Source organism: Coregonus clupeaformis, chromosome 18 (assembly GCF_020615455.1).
Source record: "Coregonus clupeaformis isolate EN_2021a chromosome 18, ASM2061545v1, whole genome shotgun sequence".
NCBI lineage: Eukaryota > Metazoa > Chordata > Actinopteri > Salmoniformes > Salmonidae > Coregonus > Coregonus clupeaformis.
The window spans coordinates 13596067-13619527 of record NC_059209.1 but is presented as its reverse complement, the minus strand read 5'-3'; the positions used below and the strand labels follow the sequence as shown (position 1 = coordinate 13619527).

The 23461-nt window shown below is 42.5% G+C and overlaps 1 protein-coding gene across 4 annotated transcripts in view; it reads left to right on the top strand.

Moving 5' to 3' along the window:
- tent2 (terminal nucleotidyltransferase 2) overlaps window positions 1-23461 on the top strand; it is a 76610-nt gene that overhangs the window by 20234 nt on the left and 32915 nt on the right. For all 4 annotated transcript variants that reach the window (XM_041904419.1, XM_041904421.2, XM_041904418.2 and 1 more), the window contains 3 exons: window positions 1255-1383; window positions 1523-1566; window positions 3019-3155. In XM_041904419.1, coding sequence (XP_041760353.1) covers window positions 1255-1383; window positions 1523-1566; window positions 3019-3155 — 310 coding nt within the window. The remainder of the gene's footprint in view (window positions 1-1254; window positions 1384-1522; window positions 1567-3018; window positions 3156-23461) is intronic.

Below are 23461 nucleotides of genomic sequence, written 5' to 3'. Positions count from 1 at the left end.
GGCCTCCATTCTTAAAAGGAAGAAGTTTGGAACCTCAAAGATTCTTCCTAGAGCTGGCCGCCCGGCAAAACTGAGCAATCGGGGGAGAAGGGCCTTGGTCAGGAAGGTGATCAAGAACCCGATGGTCACTCTGACATAGCTCCAGAGTTCCTCTCTGGAGATGGGAGAACCTTCCAGAAGGACAACCATCTCTGCAGCACTCCACCAATCAAAGTACAGAGAGATCCTTGATGAAAATCCACTCCGGAGTGCCCAGGACCTCCGACTGGGGCGAATGTTCACCTTCCAACAGGACAACGACCCTAAGCACACTGCCAAGACAATGCAGGATCGGCTTCGGGACAAGTCTCTGAATGTCCTTGAGTGGCCCAGCCAGAGCCCAGACTTGAACCCGATCAAACATCTCTGGAGAGACCTGAAAATAGCTGTGCAGCGATGCTCCCCTTCCAACCTGACAGAGCTTGAGAGGATCTGCAGAGAAGAATGGGAGTAACTCTCCAAATACAGGTGTGCCAAGCTTGTAGCATCATTCCTAATAAGACTCGAGGCTGTAATCGCTGCCAAAGGTACTTCAACAAAGTACTGAGTAAATGGTCTGAATACTTATGTAAATGTGGTTTTTCTGTGGTTTAAAAAAAACTAATTTGCAAAAATGTCTAAAACCAGTTTTTGCTTTGTCATTATGGGGTATTGTGTGTAGATTGATGAAGGAAAAAAATAAGTCTAACGTAACAAAATGTGGAAAAAGGGAAATGGTCTGAATACTTTCTGAATGCACTGTAAGTGACTCAAAACATAATCAAATCAAATGGTGTCCCATGCTATGAAATTTTTTGAATTAGATTTGATTTTTGATCTGAAATATGATCTCATTTAAACATACCTTTATATAGCTCCATTTATATTTTCAACATACTGTATATCTGGTTTTAGTCTTAAGGTTACACTGAAAACATTTAATCCCAAAGTTGTCTGTCTGACCACCCGCTCCCACATAATCTGTCTGGGCCCCCCCGCGTCCTCTCTAATCTAAACTGTGTTTACTGTGGGTATTATCCTTTCTATTCAGATGATTTTCTAGAGTAACCACAGAACTGCACTACCACATTACGCCACTCACACATGAATAATATCAGAAACAGATAATTTAGGTGAAAGTCACTTTTCAATAAGGAGCATTTCTAACCCTGTTACGCACAATGTGCTGGACATGTTAAACTGCTGTACTAGCCTCAGCTCTCTCTGTCTCTGTAGCTGAGCGGCGTGTGCGTCCCATCATTCTGGTGATTAAGAGGTGGGCCAGACATCACGGGATAAACGATGCCAGCAAAGGAACACTCAGCAGCTACACTCTAGTACTGATGGTACTACACTACCTTCAGAGTGAGTGAACGCACAAACACATACATACACACACACACACACAGTGCTCATGGTCCTGCACTAACTGCGATATACCTCTGACATTCCTTTGTCCATGGAAACCACTACACTGTTTAACCCAGTGTGCATGTCTCTACAGCTCTGCCTGAACCAGTCATTCCCTCTCTGCAGAAGGAATATCCGGTAAGGGAATTAACATTGACTCTTAACCCTATCAGTCCCGAGACCCCAGCAAAAATTCGCATTTTCATTATTTGACTTTCATTTATCTGCATGCCCTTATATTTAGCCTCACAATTAAGTGTTTTACCATTTTATTTTCAGGACAACCAGGTCTACAAGTAGAACACACAACTATTTGACAAACGGTTGCATTCATGAGATTTTTTGACAAATGTCAATATAAATGAATTTCTATGAATGCTGTAAGGACAGATTGTTTGCTCAGTGGGAAATGAATATCCAACTAGTCAGTGACAACTGTGTGGCATCTGGTGTTCCTAGGATGTTCTATGAAGAAGAAACCCTTACTTTCTAACGACTCTTTGTGTTGCTTGTGAGCGTAATAGAGCCAAACGTGTATTTGTGAGAGTCAGCTTTTCATAGTTTGTAGCTCAAACCATTACGTACTGTACAGACGTTTTTGTAAAAAGACCCGTCCCAGGTTCCCTAAGGGATCTGCCCTTGTCTCACAAACACAGCTGTAGTTCAGCCCTCGTTAATCACACAGATTAATGGTTGGTAGCAACGGATGCAGAAGAAATAGAAGTCAACACACACAATGTTTAAAAGGGGTTAAAGTCCAAAACCCGCCGGCGTTGCAGTGAATAGACAACAAAGGCTATATTAACTCCGATGTACACACCAATGGGTGTCATAACCAGCCATACAATAACGCAATATGTCACAACAGGTGTAAATATATGGGTCATGACAGGGTTATGTCAGCTGTTATGACATATTCTGACATATTATTTTTGCCAAATTCCATTTTGTCTATTTGTTTTTTCAGGTTTTGTATTTCCCCCAGTTTTTTCAGGTTTTCACTCTCCAAATCGCACTAAATAGAAAAACAACTACATTGGCTGTTCTAAATCCACAACAATGCTTAAACTACATCAGGAGACTACTTTTGTGGTCTGGGAAAAAAATCTAATAAAGTAAGAGACGTGTTTGGCTAGCGATGTTTCTGTACTACACGTGATGCCCCCCCGATTGATCATCATGATATCATTCTGCCAGCTAGGCCTACTTTGCAGTCAACATTTAATTCGAAACGTTTTTGGAAAGCCTTTAGAAATAAGTTTTTCAGCATGCCATCTGGCTACAAAAAACGAGCGCATTCCCAATGCCGTGACTTCTTCGGAAAGTTGCAGGAAATATGAATGACTGATGCTTGCTCTATGAGAAACTAGTGGAATTTAACTACATTCTAATAAGTTCAAAACATTTAATAGATTTTCTACTAAGTAAAAAAAAAAAAAAGATGTATTGTTCAATTCCGTTTTATTGTCTGGATTCCGCGATTCCGTCCTGTGTTTTTTTGGGGGGCGGGGGGTTTGTAGCAAAACTTTTTGCTACGGTGCAAAACAATTTCCAACGGTGTCGCTGATGAATACATCCCTGCTGTTTCAGGATTCTTTCCGTCCCTCCATGGACATCCACCTGGTGCCTGAAGGTCCTAGAGACATCCCCCCCTACTCCTCGTCCAACCAGGCCTCCCTGGGAGAGCTGCTGCTGGGCTTCCTCAAGTACTACGCCTCTGTCTTTAGGTAATACTGCTAAAATATTCCTGAAGTACTTTCTTCAGGTATGAGCCTTCAAATAATCCTCAAACTCGTACTACAGCAATGTCATCAGGTAAGTAAAGTCGCTGCCTCTTTACTGTAGGTGACAATTAAACTCTATCAGTCCATAAAGACTTTATAAAAGCTACATAACACATAACATTCATCATAAGGTGTCTAAGTTATCTACAATTATTAAATTATGAGCAACGGCAGATGTAAAGCTAGTTGTAATTGGTGTTATAGATGACTGTTGTCATGTGCTCTCAACTGTTGCTATAACACATGCTGTATGACCACTCATGTCATGTGCTATAACATGCTACTTAGGAGTCTACATACTAGATGTTACAAACCTTTGTGTCATAATTACAATACATGGACTGATGGGCGTCATAACCATGTCTTGAGCTGTTATAGAGTGTACACACACATCGATTTGCAGATAAATAAAACAGTGCTTATACCACTGGATGAGTTCAGAATATCTCAAGACCTTGCCATTTTTAAGGATAGGATCGAAACATCCCCAAGAAACATGGACAAATGGGTCACAAATGTACTTATTTATTTATTGTCACAATAACGAGACATCGCTGCCAAAGGTGCTTCAACAAAGTACTGATTAAAGGGTCTGAATTTGGAAAGTTTTCAGACCCCATGACTTTTTCCACATTTTGTTACATTACTGCCTTATTCTAAAATTGATTAAATTGTTTGTTTCCCTCATCAATTTACACACAGATTGATGGGAAACTGCTATAGACCACCAAGTGCTAACAGTCAGTATTTGGATAACGTGTGAAATGCTTAATAATGTATTTGATCTCTGATTTAAATATTGACTGGCTTTCATCAAGCTGTCCACTTAAGAGAGAGCTTCAAACTGTAACATAATATGCCATTTAGCAGACGCTTTTATCCAAAGCGACTTACAGTCATGCGTGCATACATGTATTTTTATTTTTTTGTGTATGGGTGGTCCCGGGGATCGAACCCACCACCTTGGCGTTACAAGCGCCGTGCTCTACCAGCTGAGCTACAGAGGACCACCAAAGTGAAGTGCTTAAGCCGAATCATTTCTCTAATGCAAAGTGCAAGTTCAACTGGAACGATTCCTTCCAAAAGATTGTGTAGTAGATCTGGAGGAAAACCTGTGATAGGGTGGAAGTGCTCAAGTGACTGATGTGCCGAGAGGGTTAGTGATTTCAAGATCGTCAATATATAGCTGTATTGCTAGGTGTAGATCTTCTGTTGAGAGTAACTCATTTTCCTGGAAATGAGAGCCATCACGATATGACACATAATAACCAGGCTCAGTGTTTGGTTCTCTGATCTGTAACCAGTGCCTGCAACCTGGTTACAGTTTTGTAGTGATTCCTATGTTGTTGATATTTCTTGGTCCGTGGTGTGTAATGAGGAGCAAACAGACGCTGCATTTGACACATTCATGAAATTGCTTATTCCAGTTACTAAGCATGCACCTATTAAGAAAATGACTGTAAAAACTGTTAAATCCCTTTGGATTGATGAGGAATTTAAAAATGGTATGGTTGAGAGGGATGAGGCAAAAGGAATGGCAAATAAGTCTGGCTGCACAACTGATTGGCAAACGTATTGCAAATTGAGAAATCATGTGGCTAAACTGAATAAAAATAGTAAACTATACTATGAAACAAAGATAAATGACATAAAGAATGATAGTAAAAAGCTTTGGAGCATCTTAAATGAAATTATGGGCAAAAAGGCAAACTCAGCTCTATCATTCATTGAATTAGATGGCTCATTCAATCCAAAACCGACTGATATTGCCAACTACTTTAATGATTTTTTAATTGCTAATCTTGCCAAACTTAGGTATGACATGCCAGCAACAAATGCTGACACTACACATCCAAGTATATCTGACCAAATTATGAAAGTCGAGCGTTGTAATTTCCGTAAAGTGAGTGTGGAAGAGGTGAAAAACGTATTGTTGTCTATCAACAATGACAAGCCACCGGGGTCTGACAACTTGGATGGAAAGTTACTGAGGATAATAGCGGACGATATTGCCACTCCTATTTGCCATAGTTTCAATTTAAGCCTAATAGAAAGTGTGTGCCCTCAGGCCTGGAGGGAAGCAAAAGTAATTCCGCTACCTAACAATAGTAAAGCCCCCTTTACTGGCTCAAATAGCCGACCAATTAGCCTGTTACCAACCCTTAGTAAAGTTTTGGAAAAAAGTGTGTTTGACCAGATAAAATGCTATTTTACAGTAAACAACTTGACAACAGACTTTCAGCACGCTTATAGAGAAGGACATTCAGCAAGCACAGCACTTACACAAATGACTGATGATTGGCTGAGAGAAATTTATGATAAAAAGATTGTGGGGGCTGTTAGACTTCAGTGCTGATGCAAGTAACTAATGCAAGCAGTAAAAATGTAGATTTAAAAAACAGATAAAAATACACCTTATGGAACAGCAGGGACTGTGAAGTAACACAAACATAGGCACAGACACATGCATGCACACACACACACACGATAACATTTGTATTTATTATGGATCCCCATTAGCTACTCTTCCTGGGGTCCGGCAAAATTAAGGCAGTAATGCAATTTTAAAAACATGACAATAAATTAATTACAGAATTCACAACACACTGTGTGCCCTCAGGTCCATACTCTACTACCACATATCTACAACACACAATCCATGTGTACGTGTGTATAGTGCGTATGTTATCGTGTGTATGCATGTGTCTGTGCCTATGTTTGTTTTGCTTCACAGTCCCGCTGTTCAATAAGGTGTATTTTTATAGTTTTTTTTAATCTGATTTTACTGCTTGGATCAGTTACCTGATGTGGAATAGAGTTCCATGTAGTCATGGCTCTGTGTAGTACTGTGCGCCTCCCATAGTCTGTTCTGGACTTGGGGACTGTGAAGAGACCTGTGGCATGTCTTGTGGGGTATGCATGGGTGTCTGAGCTGTGTGCTAGTCGGTTAAACAGACAGCTCTCACAAATACAAGTAGTGAGGAAGTCAACCTCTTCTCTGCCTTGAGCCAGGAGTGATTGACGTATTGATGTTTGCTCTCTGTGTACATCCAAGGGCCAGTCGTGCTGCCCTGTTCTGAGCCAATTACAATTGTCCTAAGTCCCTCTTTGTGGCAGCTGACCACACGACTGAACAGTAGTCCAGGTGCGACAAAACTCCCTGCCAATGAAAAAAATAATTAAAGTAGTTGGCAATATCAGTCGGTTTTGTAATGAATGAGCCATATGATTCAATGAATGATGGAGCTGAGTTTGCCTTTTTGCCCATCATTTCATTTAAGGTGCTCCAAAGCTTTTTACTATCATTCTTTGTCATTTATCTTTGTTTCATAGTGTAGTTATTTTGTAATTTTATTCAGTTTAGTCACATGATTTCTCAATTTGCAATGCGTTTGCCAATCGGTTGTGCAGCCAGACTTATTTGCCATTCCTTTTGCCTCATCCCTCTCAACCATACAATTTTTCAATTCCTCATCAATCCACAGGGATTTAAGTTTTTTTGTCATTTCCTTAATGGTTGCATGCTTATTAGTAACTGGGATAAGCAATTTCATAAATGTGTCAAGTGCAACGTCTGTTTTCTCTTCATTACACGCCACGGACCAACAAATATTATTTACATCAACGACATAGGAATCACTGCAAAACAAATTGTATGACCCTGTTATGCACTATATTAGTCCCAGCCTTTGGATCTTTTGTTTTTGAAAATGCAGTGAGGGAAAAAAGTATTTGATCCCCTGCTGATTTTGTACATTTGCCCACTGACAAAGAAATGATCAGTCTATAATTTTAATGGTAGGTTTATTTGAACAGTGAGAGACAGAATAACAACAATAAAATCCAGAAAAACGCATGTCAAAAATTTTATAAATTGATTTGCATTTTAATGAGGGAAATAAGTATTTGACCCCCTCTCAATCAGAAAGATTTCTTTCCCAGGTGTCTTTTATACAGGTAACGAGCTGAGATTAGGAGCACACTCTTAAAGGGAGTGCTCCTAATCTCAGCTTGTTACCTGTATGAAAGACGCCTGTCCACAGAAGCAATCAATCAATCAGATTCCAAACTCTCCACCATGGCCAAGACCAAAGAGCTCTCCAAGGATGTCGGGGACAAGACTGAAGACCTACACAAGGCTGGAATGGGCTACAAGACCATCGCCAAGCAGCTTGGTGAGAAGGTGACAACAGTTGGTGCGATTATTCGCAAATGGAAGAAACACAAAAGACCTGTCAATATTCCTCGGCCTGGGGCTCCATGCAAGATCTCACCTCGTGGAGTTGAAATGATCATGAGAACGGTGAGGAATCAGCCCAGAACTGCACGGGAGGATCTTGTCAATGATCTCAAGGCAGCTGGGACCATAGTCACCAAGAAAACAATTGGTAACACACTACACCGTGAAGGACTGAAATCCTGCAGCGCCGGCAAGGTCCCCCTGCTCAACAAAGCACATCTACATGCCCGTCTGTTTGCCAATTAACATCTGAATGATTCAGAGGAGAACTGGGTGAAAGTGTTGTGGTCAGATGAGACCAAAATCGAGCTCTTTGGCATCAACTCAACTCGCCGTGTTTGGAGGTGGAGGAATGCTGCCTATGACCCCAAGAACACCATCCCCACCGTCAAACATGGCGTTGGAAACAACTTCACTGCATCAAAGGGATGATGGACGGGGCCATGTACTGTCAAATCTTGGGTGAGAACCTCCTTCCTTCAGCCAGGGCATTGAAAATGGGTCGTGGATGGGTATTGCAGCATGACAATGACCCAAAACACACGGCCAAGGCAACAAAGGAGTGGCTCAAGAAGAAGCACATTAAGGTTCTGGAGTGGCCTAGCCAGTCTCCAGACCTTAATCCCATAGAAAATCTGTGGAGGGAGCTGAAGGTTTGAGTTGCCAAACGTCAACCTCGAAACCTTAATGACTTGGAGAAGATCTGCAAAGAGGAGTGGGACAAAATCCCTCCTGAGATGTGTGAAAACCTGGTGGCCAACTACAAGAAACATCTGACCTTTGTGATTGCCAACAAGGGTTTTCCCACCAAGTACTAAGTCATGTTTTGCAGAGGGGTCAAATACTTATTTCCCTCATTTAAAATGCAAATCAATTCATAACATTTTTGACATGTGTTTTTCTGGATTTTTTTGTTGTTATTCTGTCTCTCACTGTTCATAAATCTACCATTAAAATTATAGACTGATCATGTCTTTGTCAGTGGGCAAAAGTACAAAATCAGCAGGGGATCAAATATTTTTTTCCCTCACTGTATGGCTACTATATTGTGATCACTACATCCAATGGATCTGGATACTGCTTTCAAGCACATTTCTGCAGCATTAGTAATAATGTGATCAATACATGTTGATTTCATTCCTGTGCTGTTTGTAACTACCCTGGTAGGTTGACTGATAACCTGAACCAGGTTGCAGGCACTGGTTACAGTTTGCAGCTTTCTCTTAAGTGATCATGGCGCTGACAGACATGGGAGCTCTGCTTCTAGCTCCTTAGCAACTTTGCAGTGTTTTTAATGTGTTATTTCTTACATTATTAGCCCAGAATGTAATTACATACAGACGGAAATAACTTTTGGATATCAGAGCGGCGGTAACTCACCAGCATTACGACCAGGAATACGACTTTCCTAAATTGGATTCTTTGTTCGTACCCCGCATGGCAATTTAACTTATCCCAGAGGCTGCTCCAAGTTGTCTCTGCTAGCTGACTTTTAGTCCGACTCAGGAGGCGGGCACACCATCCACCGCTTCCGAGTATATTTGCTAATGTTCAGTCTCTGGACAATAAAATAGATGAGCTCAGGGAGAGGATCTCCTTCCATAGAGACGTCAGGGACTGTAACATACTCTGTTTCACGGAATCATGGCTCTCTCGGGATATACTGTCCATGTCCATACAGCCAGCTGGGTTCTTAGTTAATCGCGCAGACAGGAATAAAGAACTCTCCGGGAAGAAGATAGGTGGGGGTGTATACTTCATGATTAACTACTCATGGTGTGATTTTGATAACATACAGAAACTCAAGTCCTTTTGTTCACCCGACCTAGAATACCTCACAATCAAATGCCGACCGTATTACCTCCAAAGAGAGTTCTCTTCGGTTATTGTCACAGACGTGTATATTCCCCCTCAAGCCGATACCACGACGGCCCTCAAGGAACTACACTGAACTTTATGCAAACTGGAAACCACATATCCTGAGACCGCATTTGTTGTAGCTGGGGATTTTAATAAAGCAAATTTGAGGAAAACGCTACTGAAGTTCTATCAACACATTGACTGTAGTACTCGTTTAAGGAAAACACTAGATCACTGCTACTCGCCTTTTCGAGATGCCTACAAGGCCCTCCCCTGCCCTCCCTTCGGCAAATCAGATCACGACTCAATTTTGCTCCTCCCTTCCTACAGGCAGAAACTCAAACAGGAAGTACCCATGCTAAGGTCTAGTCAACACTGGTCTGACCAATCGGAATCCATGCTTCAAGATTATTTTGGGATATATTCCGGGTAGCCTTTGAGAATAACATTGATGCTTACATTGACACAGTGACTGAGTTCATCAGGAAGTGTATAGGGGATGTTGTTCCAACAGTGACTATTAAAACCTACCCAAACCAGAAACCGTGGATAGATGGCAGCATTTGCGCAAAACTGAAAGCACGATCCACCGCATTTAACCATGGCAAGGTGACTGGGAATATGGTTGAATACAAACAGTGTAGTTATTCCCTCCGTAAGGCAATCAAACAGGCAACATGTCAGTACAGAGACAAAGTGGAGTCGCAATTCAATGGCTCAGACACAAGATGTATGTGGCAGGGTCTACAGACAATCATGGATTACAAAGGGATAACCAGCCAAGTCGCGGACACCGACATCTTACTCCCAGACAAGCTAAACACTTTCTTCGCCCACTTTGAGGATAACACAGTGCCACCGACGCGGCCTGCTCCCAAGGACTGTGGGCTCTCGTTCTCCGTGGCCGACGTGAGTAAGACATTAAAGCATGTTAACCCTCGCAAGGCTGCCGGCCCAGATGGCATCCCTAGCCATGTCCTCAGAGCATGCGCAGTCCAGCTGGCTGGAGTGTTTATGGACATATTCAATCTCTCCCTATCCCAGTCTGTTGTCCCCACTTGCTTCAAGATGTCCACTGTTGTTCCTGTACCCAAGAAAGCAAAGGTAACTGAACTAAATGACTATGGCCCGTAGCACTCACGTCTGTCATCATATCACCTCAACCTTACCTGACACCCAAGACCCACTTCAATTTTCTTACCGCACCAATAAATCCACAGACGGTGTAATCGCCATCGCACTGCACACTGCCCTATCCCATCTGGACAAGAGGAATACCTACGTCAGAATGCTGTTCATTGACTATAGCTCAGCCTTCAACACAATAGTACCCTCCAAGCTCATCATTAAGCTCGGGGCCCTGGGTCTGAACCCGTCCCTGTGCAACTGGTCCTGGACTTCCTGACGGGCGACCCCCAGGTGGTGAAGGTAGGAAACAACATCTCCACTTCGCTAATCCTCAATACAGCGTCTCCACAAGGGTGAGTGCTCAGCCCCCTCCTGTACTCCCTGTTCACCCAGGACTGCGTGGTCACGCACGCCTCCAACTCAATCATCAAGTTTGCAGACGACACAACAGTAGTAGGCTTGATTACCAACAATTACGAGACAGCCTACAGGTAGGATGTGAAGGCCCTGGCAGAGTGGGGTCAGGAAAATAATCTCTCTCAACGTCAACAAAATGAAGGAACTAATCGTGGACTTCAGGAAACAGCAGAGGGAGCACGTCCCTATCCACATCGACGGTACCGCAGTGGAGAAGGTGGAAAGCTTCAAGTTCCTCGGCGTACTCATAACTGACAATCTGAAATGGTCCACCCACACAGACAGTGTGGTGTGAAGGTGCAACAGCGCCTATGACCCTCATACATTTTTACAGATGCACAATTGAGAGCATCCTGTCGGGCTTTATCACCGCCTGTTACGGCAACTGCACCGCCCGCAACCGCAGGGCTCTCCAGAGGGTGGTACGCTGCCTGCCCTCCAGGACACCTACAGCACCCGATGTCACAGGAAGGCCAAAAAGATAACCAAGGACATCAACCACCCAAGCCACGGCCTGTTCACCCCGCTATCATCCAGAAGGCGAGGTCAGTACAGGTGCATCAAAGCTGGGACAGAGTGACTGGAAAAACAGCTTCTATCTCAAGGCCATCAGACTGTTAAATAGCCATCACTAGCCCGGTAACACCCGGCTACTCAACCCTGCACCTTAGAGGCTGCTGCCCTATATACATATACATGGAATCACTGGCCACTTTAATAATGGAACTGTCGTGGTAATTATTCTAATCAAAGGAGAGACTTTTAGATATCCTCAAAACAATTGAACTGTATTAATTACTGCAGTAATGGAGTGGGAACGGTCACCCAATGGTATAGAGTTTAAAGCCCAAATAAACAGGATTCGGTTACAACTCTTTATAGTCTTCCTGAGTCCTTGTTGACGAAGAACAGATATGTGAAATTATACAAAGGTACATTGTGCTCTCATGCAACAGACATCAAGATTTACATGGCGCCAAATATATGTCTCTAGTTCATTTACTGCTTGTTTATACAAAAATACTAATGCAACATAGGATACTAAGTCCTTTTCTCAGAATGATGGAGTCCAGTATTCATCTATCATATGGGATAAATAAACTGGAGATTGGGTCTTCCTGGCACCGACAGACAGGCACACAGACACTAATCATGTAATGAAATGTTGTCTAATCACCAAGCCATTGGAAATCGACTGTCAGTTCAATCTCAGAGGCTCATCTCAGTTCCCACAGACGCATGCGAGTTCTAAAAACCCTATTATGTTGCCTCTTAGAAGAACAGACAGTGTGAATGTACTAATATAGGAATACGTTCTAATATAAAAGTAATGTGATTAACATAATGTTGTAATTCTACAACAGAACACTAGTCACTTTCATAATGTTTACATACTGCTTTACTCATCTCATATGTATATACTGTATTCTATTCTACTGTATTTAGTCAATGCCACTTCGACATTGCTTGTCCTAATATTTATATATTTCTTTATTCCATTCTTTTACTTTCAGATTTGTGTATTGTTAAGTTGCGTCAATTCAAATCTGGTATTAGGAACATAAGAGGTCAATACACGTCTTCTAAAATAGACTAGTATTTTAATTAATGCAAACCACTTCAATGGTAAATATGATGTTCGTATATACGGGTCCACTGAAATACCACACAGGGCACTCAGAGAACTAAGCCATTGTTATGAGTTCTTCTTAAAATAGTCTGACAGAGATAGTTCCCGCTCCCTGCTGGCCAATCAGAGTAGAGACTGAGCGTGGTTTAGACTTACTCAGCCTATCCGTTGGCGCACAGGCTGGTCCCAGACCCTTGGCGCTCCACTGTTGCACACTGTTGCCAGGCATAAGTTGTTATCATCACAACCTGTAGAGTCAGCACCCATAGACACTGTTCCCCTGTACCTACGTCCTTGAGCGCGGTTTAACAAAGAGGCAGTGTTCGTGTCTGTGAGAAATACAAGTCTTATCTCATCCTACCCCCTAACGTTCCTCAGATGAATCACAGCTTGTTATGTGAAACAATGTATATCAGTACAGTACAAACCCATTATGTTTAATCATTAATGCATTCCTTCTAAGATAGTCATCACATCTAGATCCCCACAGTATTGTTGTGAATTGTTAGATACTACTGCACTTTTGGAGCTAGGAACACAAGCATTTCGCTACACCCGCAATAACATATGCTAAATATGTGTATGTGACCAATAACATTTGATTTGAACCTGAACCAGGTTGTAGGCACTGGTTACAGTGTAAGCTTTTTCTTGAGTGGGCAGCTTGATGAATGCCGGTCAATATTGAAATCACCCAGAAAATATTCCGCTGTTGATATCACATACATTATCATGCATTTCACACATGTTATCCAGACACTGACTGTTAGCACTTGGTTGTCTCTTGTTGGCAGATTAACCTGTAGCCATATTACTTAACATGAGATCCTCTAATCTTTACAGGAATGTGGTTCTGAATATGAACAGCAACATCTCCACCACTGGCATTTCTGTATTTTATGTAAATGTAATAACCTTGTATTGCTACCACTGTGAGTTTCAGAGATGGTCAGAATATTAATGTAATCTGTTACTAGCAAGTTATTAATTTCATGAACCTTGTTTTTTAAGCTACATACAGTGGGGAGAACAAGTATTTGATACACTGCCAATTTTGCAGGTTTTCCTACTTACAAAGCATGTAGAGGTCTGTAATTTTTATCATAGGTACACTTCAACTGTGAGAGACGGAATCTAAAACAAAAATCCAGAAAATCACATTGTATGATTTTTAAGTAATTCATTTGCATTTTATTGCATGACATAAGTATTTGATACATCAGAAAAGCAGAACTTAATATTTGGTACAGAAACCTTTGTTTGCAATTACAGAGATCATACGTTTCCTGTAGGTCTTGACCAGGTTTGCACACACTGCAGCAGGGATTTTGGCCCACTCCTCCATACAGACCTTCTCCAGATCCTTCAGGTTTCGGGGCAGTCGCTGGGCAATACGGACTTTCAGCTCCCTCCAAAGATTTTCTTATTGGGTTCAGGTCTGGAGACTGGCTAGGCCACTCCAGGACCTTGAGATGCTTCTTACTCCTTAGTTGCCCTGGCTGTGTGTTTCGGGTCATTGTCATGCTGGAAGACCCAGCCACGACCCATCTTCAATGCTCTTACTGAGGAAAGGAGGTTGTTGGCCAAGATCTCGCGATACATGGCCCCATCCATCCTCCCCTCAATACGGTGCAGTCATCCTGTCCCCTTTGCAGAAAAGCATCCCCAAAGAATGATGTTTCCACCTCCATGCTTCACGATTGGGATGGTGTTCTTGGGGTTGTACTCATCCTTCTTCTTCCTCCAAACTCGGCGAGTGGAGTTTAGACCAAAAAGCTCTATTTTTGTCTCATCAGACCACATTACCTTCTCCCATTCCTCCTCTGGATCATCCAGATGGTCATTGGCAAACTTCAGACGGGCCTGGACATGCGCTGGCTTGAGCAGGGGTACCTTGCGTGCGTTGCAGGATTTTAATCCATGACGGCGTAGGGTGTTACTAATGGTTTTCTTTGAGACTGTGGTCCCAGCTCTCTTCAGGTCATTGACCAGGTCCTGCCGTGTAGTTCTGGGCTGATCCCTCACCTTCCTCATGATCATTGATGCCACACGAGGTGAGATCTTGCATGGAGCCCCAGACCGAGGGTGATTGACCGTCATCTTGAACTTCTTCCATTTTCTAATAATTGCGCCAACAGTTGTTGCCTTCTCACCAAGCTGCTTGCCTATTGTCCTGTAGCCCATCCCAGCCTTGTGCAGGTCTACAATTTTTTCCCTGAAGTCCTTACACAGCTCTCTGGTCTTGGCCATTGTGGAGAGGTTGGAGTCTGTGAGTGTGTGGACAGGTGTCTCTTATACAGGTAACGAGTTCAAACAGTTGCAGTTAATACAGGTAATGAGTGGAGAACAGGAGGGCTTCTTACAGAAAAACTAACACTAACTAACTGTGAGAGCCGGAATTCTTACTGGTTGGTAGGTGATCAAATACTTATGTCATGCAATAAAATGCAAATTAATTACTTAAAAATCATACAATATGATTTTCTGGATTTTTGTTTTAGGTTCCGTCTCTCACTGTTGAAGTGTACCTATGATAAAAATTACAGACCTCTACATTCTTTGTAAGTAGGAAAAGCTTTAAAACAGTGTATCAAATACTTGTTCTCCCCACTGTATGTTAACGTGGACTATTTTCATCACTTTTCTGGGATGTTTGCTTGTTTTCATTGCTTTACTGGGAAGCTAAGCAGAAGTAGATATTCTCATGTTCTTTATGTTAGTGCAGGGTTAGCTGCACACGGTGGACTTCCTACTAGGGCACACCGCCTCAGCGCTAACAGCATCAATCTGGTTCATAGACAAATGATTGCTGCATACTGTAGGATCAGCAGAGGCATTCAGGGCAGTTAGAGGGACATTAATTAGGTTACTTACATTGTCTACCAATGCCCCTGGTATAATGTACATTTGCTAAAGCATTATGATGACTCAGCGACACAATGGTAGGGATTAACTGAGCTGGGCTTGGGATATTGATAAGTCATTGTCTCGACGCAGTCTTATAATGCTGTGAAAGGATCCAGGAACCCAAATTATTTGGGTGGATCCCATCCTCCTTATAAAACGTGTTTTGTTTCCAAAAGGTATCAATTGTCAAAAAAAGTTACACCCATTGAGCTGCAATAATCACATAGCCAGTAGTGAAGAGAGAGAATCCTGCTAAAGCTTTCAATGCTGCGATTCAGAGAGGGCACAGGCCAGAGAGTCAATCAGCTCTTTGAAATCTAGTTTCAACTGTTCAGAGCTGCCCTTCATAATTTCATTAAAACCCACATGGACTACGATAGGATCGATGTCCATATCGAGCTCCGGGATAGGACATTAACATTTCTTACCATGGAGCTGCCCAAAATCACGGCTGGCGAGAAAGGAATTCGCCCACGCTTCACAGGATGGTGCAGGCCTCCGACAGATGGAGAATCCCCGCTCATTCCAGAGCAGGGACGGAAGGTTGTCGACTTCGAAATCGTAGGGGAAGGAGTAGGAGTAGGCACAGCGGCGGCAGACACAGGTACCCCCAGTGACGAAGGTGCAGGAAGATCAGGCTCCAGGGTGGCGAAACTATTCGTTGTTTATATCTGCTCCGGGCCTCTTGTTGGGAGTGCAGGCTGCTTTGCGGCCGCTGTCTTCGGCTTCCACGGCTCGTGACATGCGACCATCGTTGATTGCCATGCTCCTCTTGCTGTGCTCCTTCGACTCCGCTATCATATGTGGGAGGAGAGGCAGGAGATGGCTCCCCTGGCGAACAAACTCTTGGCAACACTGGCCAGTTGGATAATGACAAATGACAAGACTGAGATGCATTCAACATGCGTGAACGCCGTCCAGCCACCGGCGTAGAAAATGTCAACATTCCACTGTGTTTCCCCCAGTTTATTACGTAGGCTGGCTACCTGCGTGATCAAGAAAGCCACCTCCAAGCCTATAATCCTCGGCAAGCAAACATTTGCCGCATTGGAACTCTGAGTGATCCAGTTTGTCCCGAAACAAAGCGTAGTAGATACAGCTCCTACACCGCTGGAACCATTCATTTACCTCTCCAGACAGAGGGCTCCATTGGAAAACTAATCTGGGACTAACTTTGTTAGCTTGAGGGCTAACGTTAGCAGCTTAGCTAGGTTAACGGCTCTTTCAAGCAGACTTGTCAGTTAAGCAGGATTCCTGGACAAGAAAGAGTGGTCCTAGCTGTTAAAAGCTAACCGTGTCACGGAATCCATGCAAAAACAAGTTTGGTATTAATATGCACTATACACACATGCACATATGGATTTTGTATCGTAGATGTGGTAGTGGTGGAGTAGGGGCCTGAGGGTTAACAGTGTTGTGAATGTATTGTAATGTTTTTCAAATGGTATAACCACCTTAATTTAGCTGGACCCCAGGAAGAGTAGCTGCTGCCCATACAAATACACAGTAACCCATAATGACAAAGCAAAACCTTTTTTTGCAATTGTGTGTGTAACGATGGTCAATAACTTCAGTTGAAGTCAGAAGTTTACATACACTTAGGTTGTAGTCATTAAAACTTGTTTTTCAACCACTCCACATATTTCTTGTTAACAAACTATAGTTTTGGCAAGTCGGTTAGGACATCTACTTTGTGCGTGACACAAGTAAATTGTCCAACAATTGTTTACAGACAGATTATTTCACTTATAATTCACTATCACAATTCCAGTGGGTCAGAAGTTTACATACACTAAGTTGACTGTGGTCCTCTGTAGCTCAGCTGGTAATGCACGGCGCTTGTAACGCCAAGGTAGTGGGTTCGATCCCCGGGACCACCCATACACAAAAATGTATGCAAGCATGACTGTAAGTCGCTTTGAATAAAAGCGTCTGCTAAATGGCTTATTATTATTATTATTATTATTATTATTATTATTAAACAGCTTGGAAAATTCCAGAAAATGTTGCCATGGCTTTAAAAGCTTCTGATAGGCTAATTGACATCATATGAGTCAATTGGAGGTGTACCTGTGGATGTATTTCAAGGCCTACCTTCAAACTCAGTGCCCCTTTGCTTGACATCATGGGAAAATCAAAAGAAATCAGGCAAGACCTCAGAAAAGGAATTGTAGACCTCCACAAGTCTGGTTCATCCTTGGGAGCAATTTCCAAATGCCTGAAGGTACCACGTTCATCTGTACAAAAAAGAGTACGGAAGTATAAACACCATGGGACCACGCAGCCGTCATACCGCTCAGGAAGGAGACGCGTTCTGTCTCCTAGAGATTAACGTACTTTTGTGCGAAAAGTGCAAATCAATCGCAGAACAGCAAATGACCTTGTGAAGATGCTGGAGGAAACAGTTACAAAAGTATCTATATCCACAGTAAAACGAGTCCTATATCGACATAACCTGAAAGGCCGCTGAGCAAGGAAGAAGCCACTGCTCCAAAACCGCCATAAAAAAAGCCAGACTACGGTTTGCAACTGCACATGGGGACAAAGATCATACTTTTTGGAGAAATGTCCTCTGGTCTGATGAAACCAAAATAGAACTGTTTGGCCATAATGACCATCGTTATGTTTGGAGGAAAAAGGGGGGGCTTGCAAGCCGAAGAACACCATCCCAAACGTGAAGCATGGGGGTGGCAGCATCATGCTGTTGGGCTGCTTTGCTGCACTTCACAAAATAGATGGCATCATGAGGAAGGAAAATAATGTGGATATATTGAAGCAACATCTCAAGAAATCAGTCAGGAAGTTTAAAGCTTGGTCGCAAATGGGTCTTCCAAATGGACAAATGACCCCAAGCATACTTCCAAAGTTGTGGCAAAATGGCTTAAGGACAACAAAGTCAAGGTATTGGCATGGCCATCACAAAGCCCTGACCTCAATCCTATAGATAATGTGTGAGCAGAACTGAAAGGGTGTGTGCGAGCAAGGAGGCCTACAACCCTGACTCAGTTACACTAGCTCTGTCAGGAGGAATGGGCCAAAATTCACCCAACTTATTGAGGGAAGCTTGTGGAAGGCTACCCAAAACGTTTGACCCACCCAAGTTAAACAATTTAAAGGCAATGCTACCAAATACTAATTGAGTGTATGTGAACTTCTGACCCACAGGAATGTGATGAAAGAAATCAAAGCTGAAATAAATAAATCATTCTCTCTACTATTATTCTGACATTTCACATTCTTAAAATAAAGTGGTGATGCTAACTGACCTAAAACAGGACATTTGTACTAGGATTAAATGTCAGGAATTGTGAAAAACTGCGTTTTAAATGTATTTGTCTAAGGTGTATGTAAACCTCCGACTTCAACTGTATTCCAATTCAAGTCAACCCCATGGTATTTTTTAATAGAGGATTACCTGCGGCCTTGGACTGATTCATGTACAGTGGGGAAAAAAGTATTTAGTCAGCCACCAATTGTGCAAGTTCTCCCACTTAAAAAGATGAGGGGCCTGTAATTTTCATCATAGGTACACGTCAACTATGACCGACAATGAGGAAAAAAAATCCAGAGAATCACATTGTAGGATATTTAATGAATTTATTAGCAAATTATGGTGGAAAATAAGTATTTGGTCAATAACAAAAGTTTCTCAATACTTTGTTATATACCCTTTGTTGGCAATGACACAGGTCAAACGTTTTCTGTAAGTCTTCACAAGGTTTTCACACACTGTTGCTGGTATTTTGGCCCATTCCTCCATGCAGATCTCCTCTAGAGCAGTGATGTTTTTGGGCTGTCGCTGGGCAACACGGACTTTCAACTCCCTCCAAAGATTTTCTATGGGGTTGAGATCTGGAGACTGGCTAGGCCACTCCAGGGCCTTGAAATGCTTCTTACGAAGCCACTCCTTCGTTGCCCGGGCGGTGTGTTTGGGATCATTGTCATGCTGAAAGACCCAGCCACGTTTCATCTTCAATGCTCTTGCTGATGGAAGGAGGTTTTCACTCAAAATCTCACGATACATGGCCCCATTCATTCGTTCCTTTACACTGATCAGTCGTCCTGGTCCCTTTGCAAAAAAACAGCCCCAAAGCATGATGTTTCCACCCCCATGCTTCACAGTAGGTATGGTGTTCTTTGGATGCAACTCAGCATTCTTTGTCCTCCAAACACGACGAGTTGAGTTTTTACCAAAAAGTTCTATTTTGGTTTCATCTGACCATATGACATTCTCCCAATTCTCTTCTGGATCATCCAAATGCACTCTAGCAAACTTCAGACGGGCCTGGACATGTACTGGCTTAAGCAGGGGGACACGTCTGGCACTGCAGGATTTGAGTCCCTGGCGGCGTAGTGTGTTACTGATGGTAGGCTTTGTTACTTTGGTCCCAGCTCTCTGCAGGTCATTCACTAGGTCCCCCCCGTGTGGTTCTGGGATTTTTGCTCACCGTTCTTGTGATCATTTTGACCCCACGGGGTGAGATCTTGCATGGAGCCCCAGATCGAGGGAGATTATCAGTGGTCTTGTATGTCTTCCATTTCCTAATAATTGCTCCCACAGTTGATTTCTTCAAACCAAGCTGCTTACCTATTGCAGATTCAGTCTTCCCAGCCTGGTGCAGGTCTGCAATTTTGTTTCTGGTGTCCTTTGACAGCTCTTTGGTCTTGGCCATAGTGGAGTTTGGAGTGTGACTGTTTGAGGTTGTGGACAGGTGTCTTTTATGCTGATAACAAGTTCAAACAGGTGCCATTAATACAGGTAACGAGTGGAGGACAGAGGAGCCTCTTAAAGAAGAAGTTACAGGTCTGTGAGAGCCAGAAATCTTGCTTGTTTGTAGGTGACCAAATACTTATTTTCCACCATAATTTGCAAATAAATTCATTAAAAATCCTCCAATGTGATTTTCTGGAGAAAAAAAATCTCAATTTGTCTGTCATAGTTGACGTGTACCTATGATGAAAATTACAGGCCTCTCTCATCTTTTTAAGTGGGAGAACTTGCACAATTGGTGGCTGACTAAATACTATTTTTCCCCACTGTAAATGCTAGAAGTTTGATTTTCAAAAATTGATTTTATTGTAACTCTGGCTTCTCAATCCAACGCAGACATTCTGGTTATAGCTGAATCTTTATTAAAGAAGTCAATACCAGACTCCGATATGTCTTTGACTGGTTATAATGTTTTTAGATCTGATAGAGTTGGCAGAAAAGGGGGTGTCACCATTTAAATGTTTCTGTATCCATTACATAAATGGATGCTCTGTCCCTAAGCAATTTGAATGTCTAGTCCTAAATGTGGGCCTTGGTAATAATGCCCATTTGACACTAGTGGGAATTTATTGCCCTCCCGCGGCCTCCATATGTGCTTTTAACAAATTGTCTGACCTGTTGTCTAATTATGCTAAATCCTCATTATTAATAATGGGTGATCTTAATCTGGTTTGGTTGCTGCCAGTATCTGATGGGCTGAAAGATAATTGTATTAAGCTAAATCTAAATCCGCTGATAACAAAACCAACTCGCCCCAACTTTAAACATCCTGAAAAATATACTCTCTTAGATATTATTGTACCAAATACCCCGCATAAATGTACAGCCAATTGGATATTTGCCATTGAGTTCAGTGACCATTGTCCTGCATAAGAGATGTTAAGATACCTAAATCGATCTAATCCTTGGTTCACGCATGAATTGTCTGAAATTACAGGGGAAATCGTTTGGGCTAGACTGACTGATTTATATGTGTGATTGGCAGTCCTTCAGACAATTGAAAAATAAATGTACATCTCTGGTTAGGAAAGCAAAATCAACATATTTCTTGAATTGTGTATCGGAGAGTGGTGGAAATCCAGCTAATTTCTGGAAAGTGGTCAAATCTTTGAAACAAAACTCCACCCGCTTGTTGCCCGAGCAGGTTTTGACAGCCTCTGGTCCCATACTAGACAAAATGGGAATGTGTGGTGCTTTTAATAACCATTTTGCTTAAACTTGCCACCTATTTGAAATGATCATCTCTGAAAATTCATATAATTCTACTAGAGAGGCTTCTAGTACCTCAGAACAGATTGTAGAGAACTAACAGACTAGCATAATTTATTTTCATTTCAACCATTTGATGTCTATGATGTACTAAGTGCTTTGCTAAAGAGTGATGTAAAAAAAAATCCATACGGGCTGATTCACTTAATCCCATTTTACTGCAGCTCTACACCTCTTATTGCAGAACCAGTGACCTATATTTTTACTTGACAATTGTTTCTGGTGTTATCCCTAAGATCTTGAAAGCGGCACATGTCCTCCCCCTACATAAAAGAAAATATCCTTCTGATTTTTAGATAACCACCGTCCAATCTCCAAATTATCTTGCCTTTCTAAAGTTTTAGAATCCCTGGCCAACTGTCAGCTAATAACTTTTTTAACTTCTCACTTAATGTGCACCAATCCGGTTTTATACCTGGACATAGCACCGTTTCTGCTGATACGCTTGTTTTGGATGATGTGTTAAATTGTTTATATTATAAAAATCATTATGCTGCCTTATTTATAGCCCTTTCCAAGGCGTTTGACACTGTTGACCATCACACTCTCTTTCAAAGGTTGACTGAAATAGGCATGGATCAGGCTTCTTGCAAGTGGTTTGAGAATTATCTGTCAGATAGGACTCAATGCGTGATTTGATGGTGTCAAGTCTAGTTTCCTGAATATTACAAAATGTGTACTGCATATTACAAAAGGTGTACTGGGACCTGTTCTCTTTATACCCTACATGACCAAAAGTATGTGGACACCCGATCGTCGAACATCTCATTCCAAAATCATGGGCATTAATATGGAGTTGGTCCCCCTTTGCTGCTTTAACAGCCTCTACTCTTCTGGCTTTCCACTAGTTGTTGGAACATTGCTGCGGGGACTTGCATGAGTGAAGTCGGGCACAATGTTGGGGCGATTTAGGCTTGGCTCGCAGTCGGCTTTCCAATTCATCCCAAAGATGTTTCATGGGGTTGAGGTCAGGGCTCTGTGCAGGCCAGTCAAGTTCTTCCACACCAATCTCGACAAACCATTTATGTATGGACCACGCTTTGTGCCCGGGGGCATTTGAAATGGCCTTTCCCAAACTTTTGCCACAAAGTTGAGAGCGCAGAATCGTCTAGAATGTCATTGTATGCTGTAGCGTTAAGATTTCCCTTCACTGGAACTAAGGGGCCAAGCCCGAAACATGAAAAACCGCCCCAGACCATTATTCCTTCTCCACCAAACTTTACAGTTGGCACTATGCATTCGGGTAGGTAGCTTTCTCCTGGAATCCACCAAACCCAGATTCGGCCGTCGGACTGCCAGATGGTGAAGCGTGATTCATCACTCCAGAGAATGCATTTCCACTGCTCCAGAGTCCAATGTTGGCGAGCTTTACACCACTCCAGCAGACCCTTGACATTGCTCATGGTGATGTTAGGCTTGTGTGCGGCTGCTCGGCCATGGGTTTCCATGTTCTTCTGCTGACTTTGCTTTCAGAGGCAGTTTGGAACTCTGTAGTGAGTGATTTTAACCCGAGTACAGATGGCTTTTACGCGCTTCAGCACTCGGCGGTCCCGTTTCTGAGCTTGTGTGGCCTACCACATCACGGTTGCTCCTAGACATTTCCTATTCACAATAACGGCACTTACAGTTCACCGGGGCAGCTCTGACTTGTTGGAAAGGTGGCATCCTATGATGGTGCCACGTTGAGTCACTGAGCTCTAAGGCCATTCTACTGCCAAAGTTTGTCTATGGAGATTGCATGGCCGTGTGCTCGATTTTATACACCTGTCAGCAATGAATGTGGCTGAAATAGACTTTTGTGTATATGTAGTGTATTTTAGTGTATATTACATATTTTGCTTTTAGTATGATGACTTTATAATTTCATTAACAAAAACCCAATGATGGGAGTGACTACCCTGCTTATCACTTAATAACAAACCATATTTTATTCACATTACTTTACTTGATTAAAATATTTAATTCCTTTAAGTCCTCTCTGCTCAGGCAGTAGCAGCCAGCCGGACAATCATCTATCTCTGTGGTCC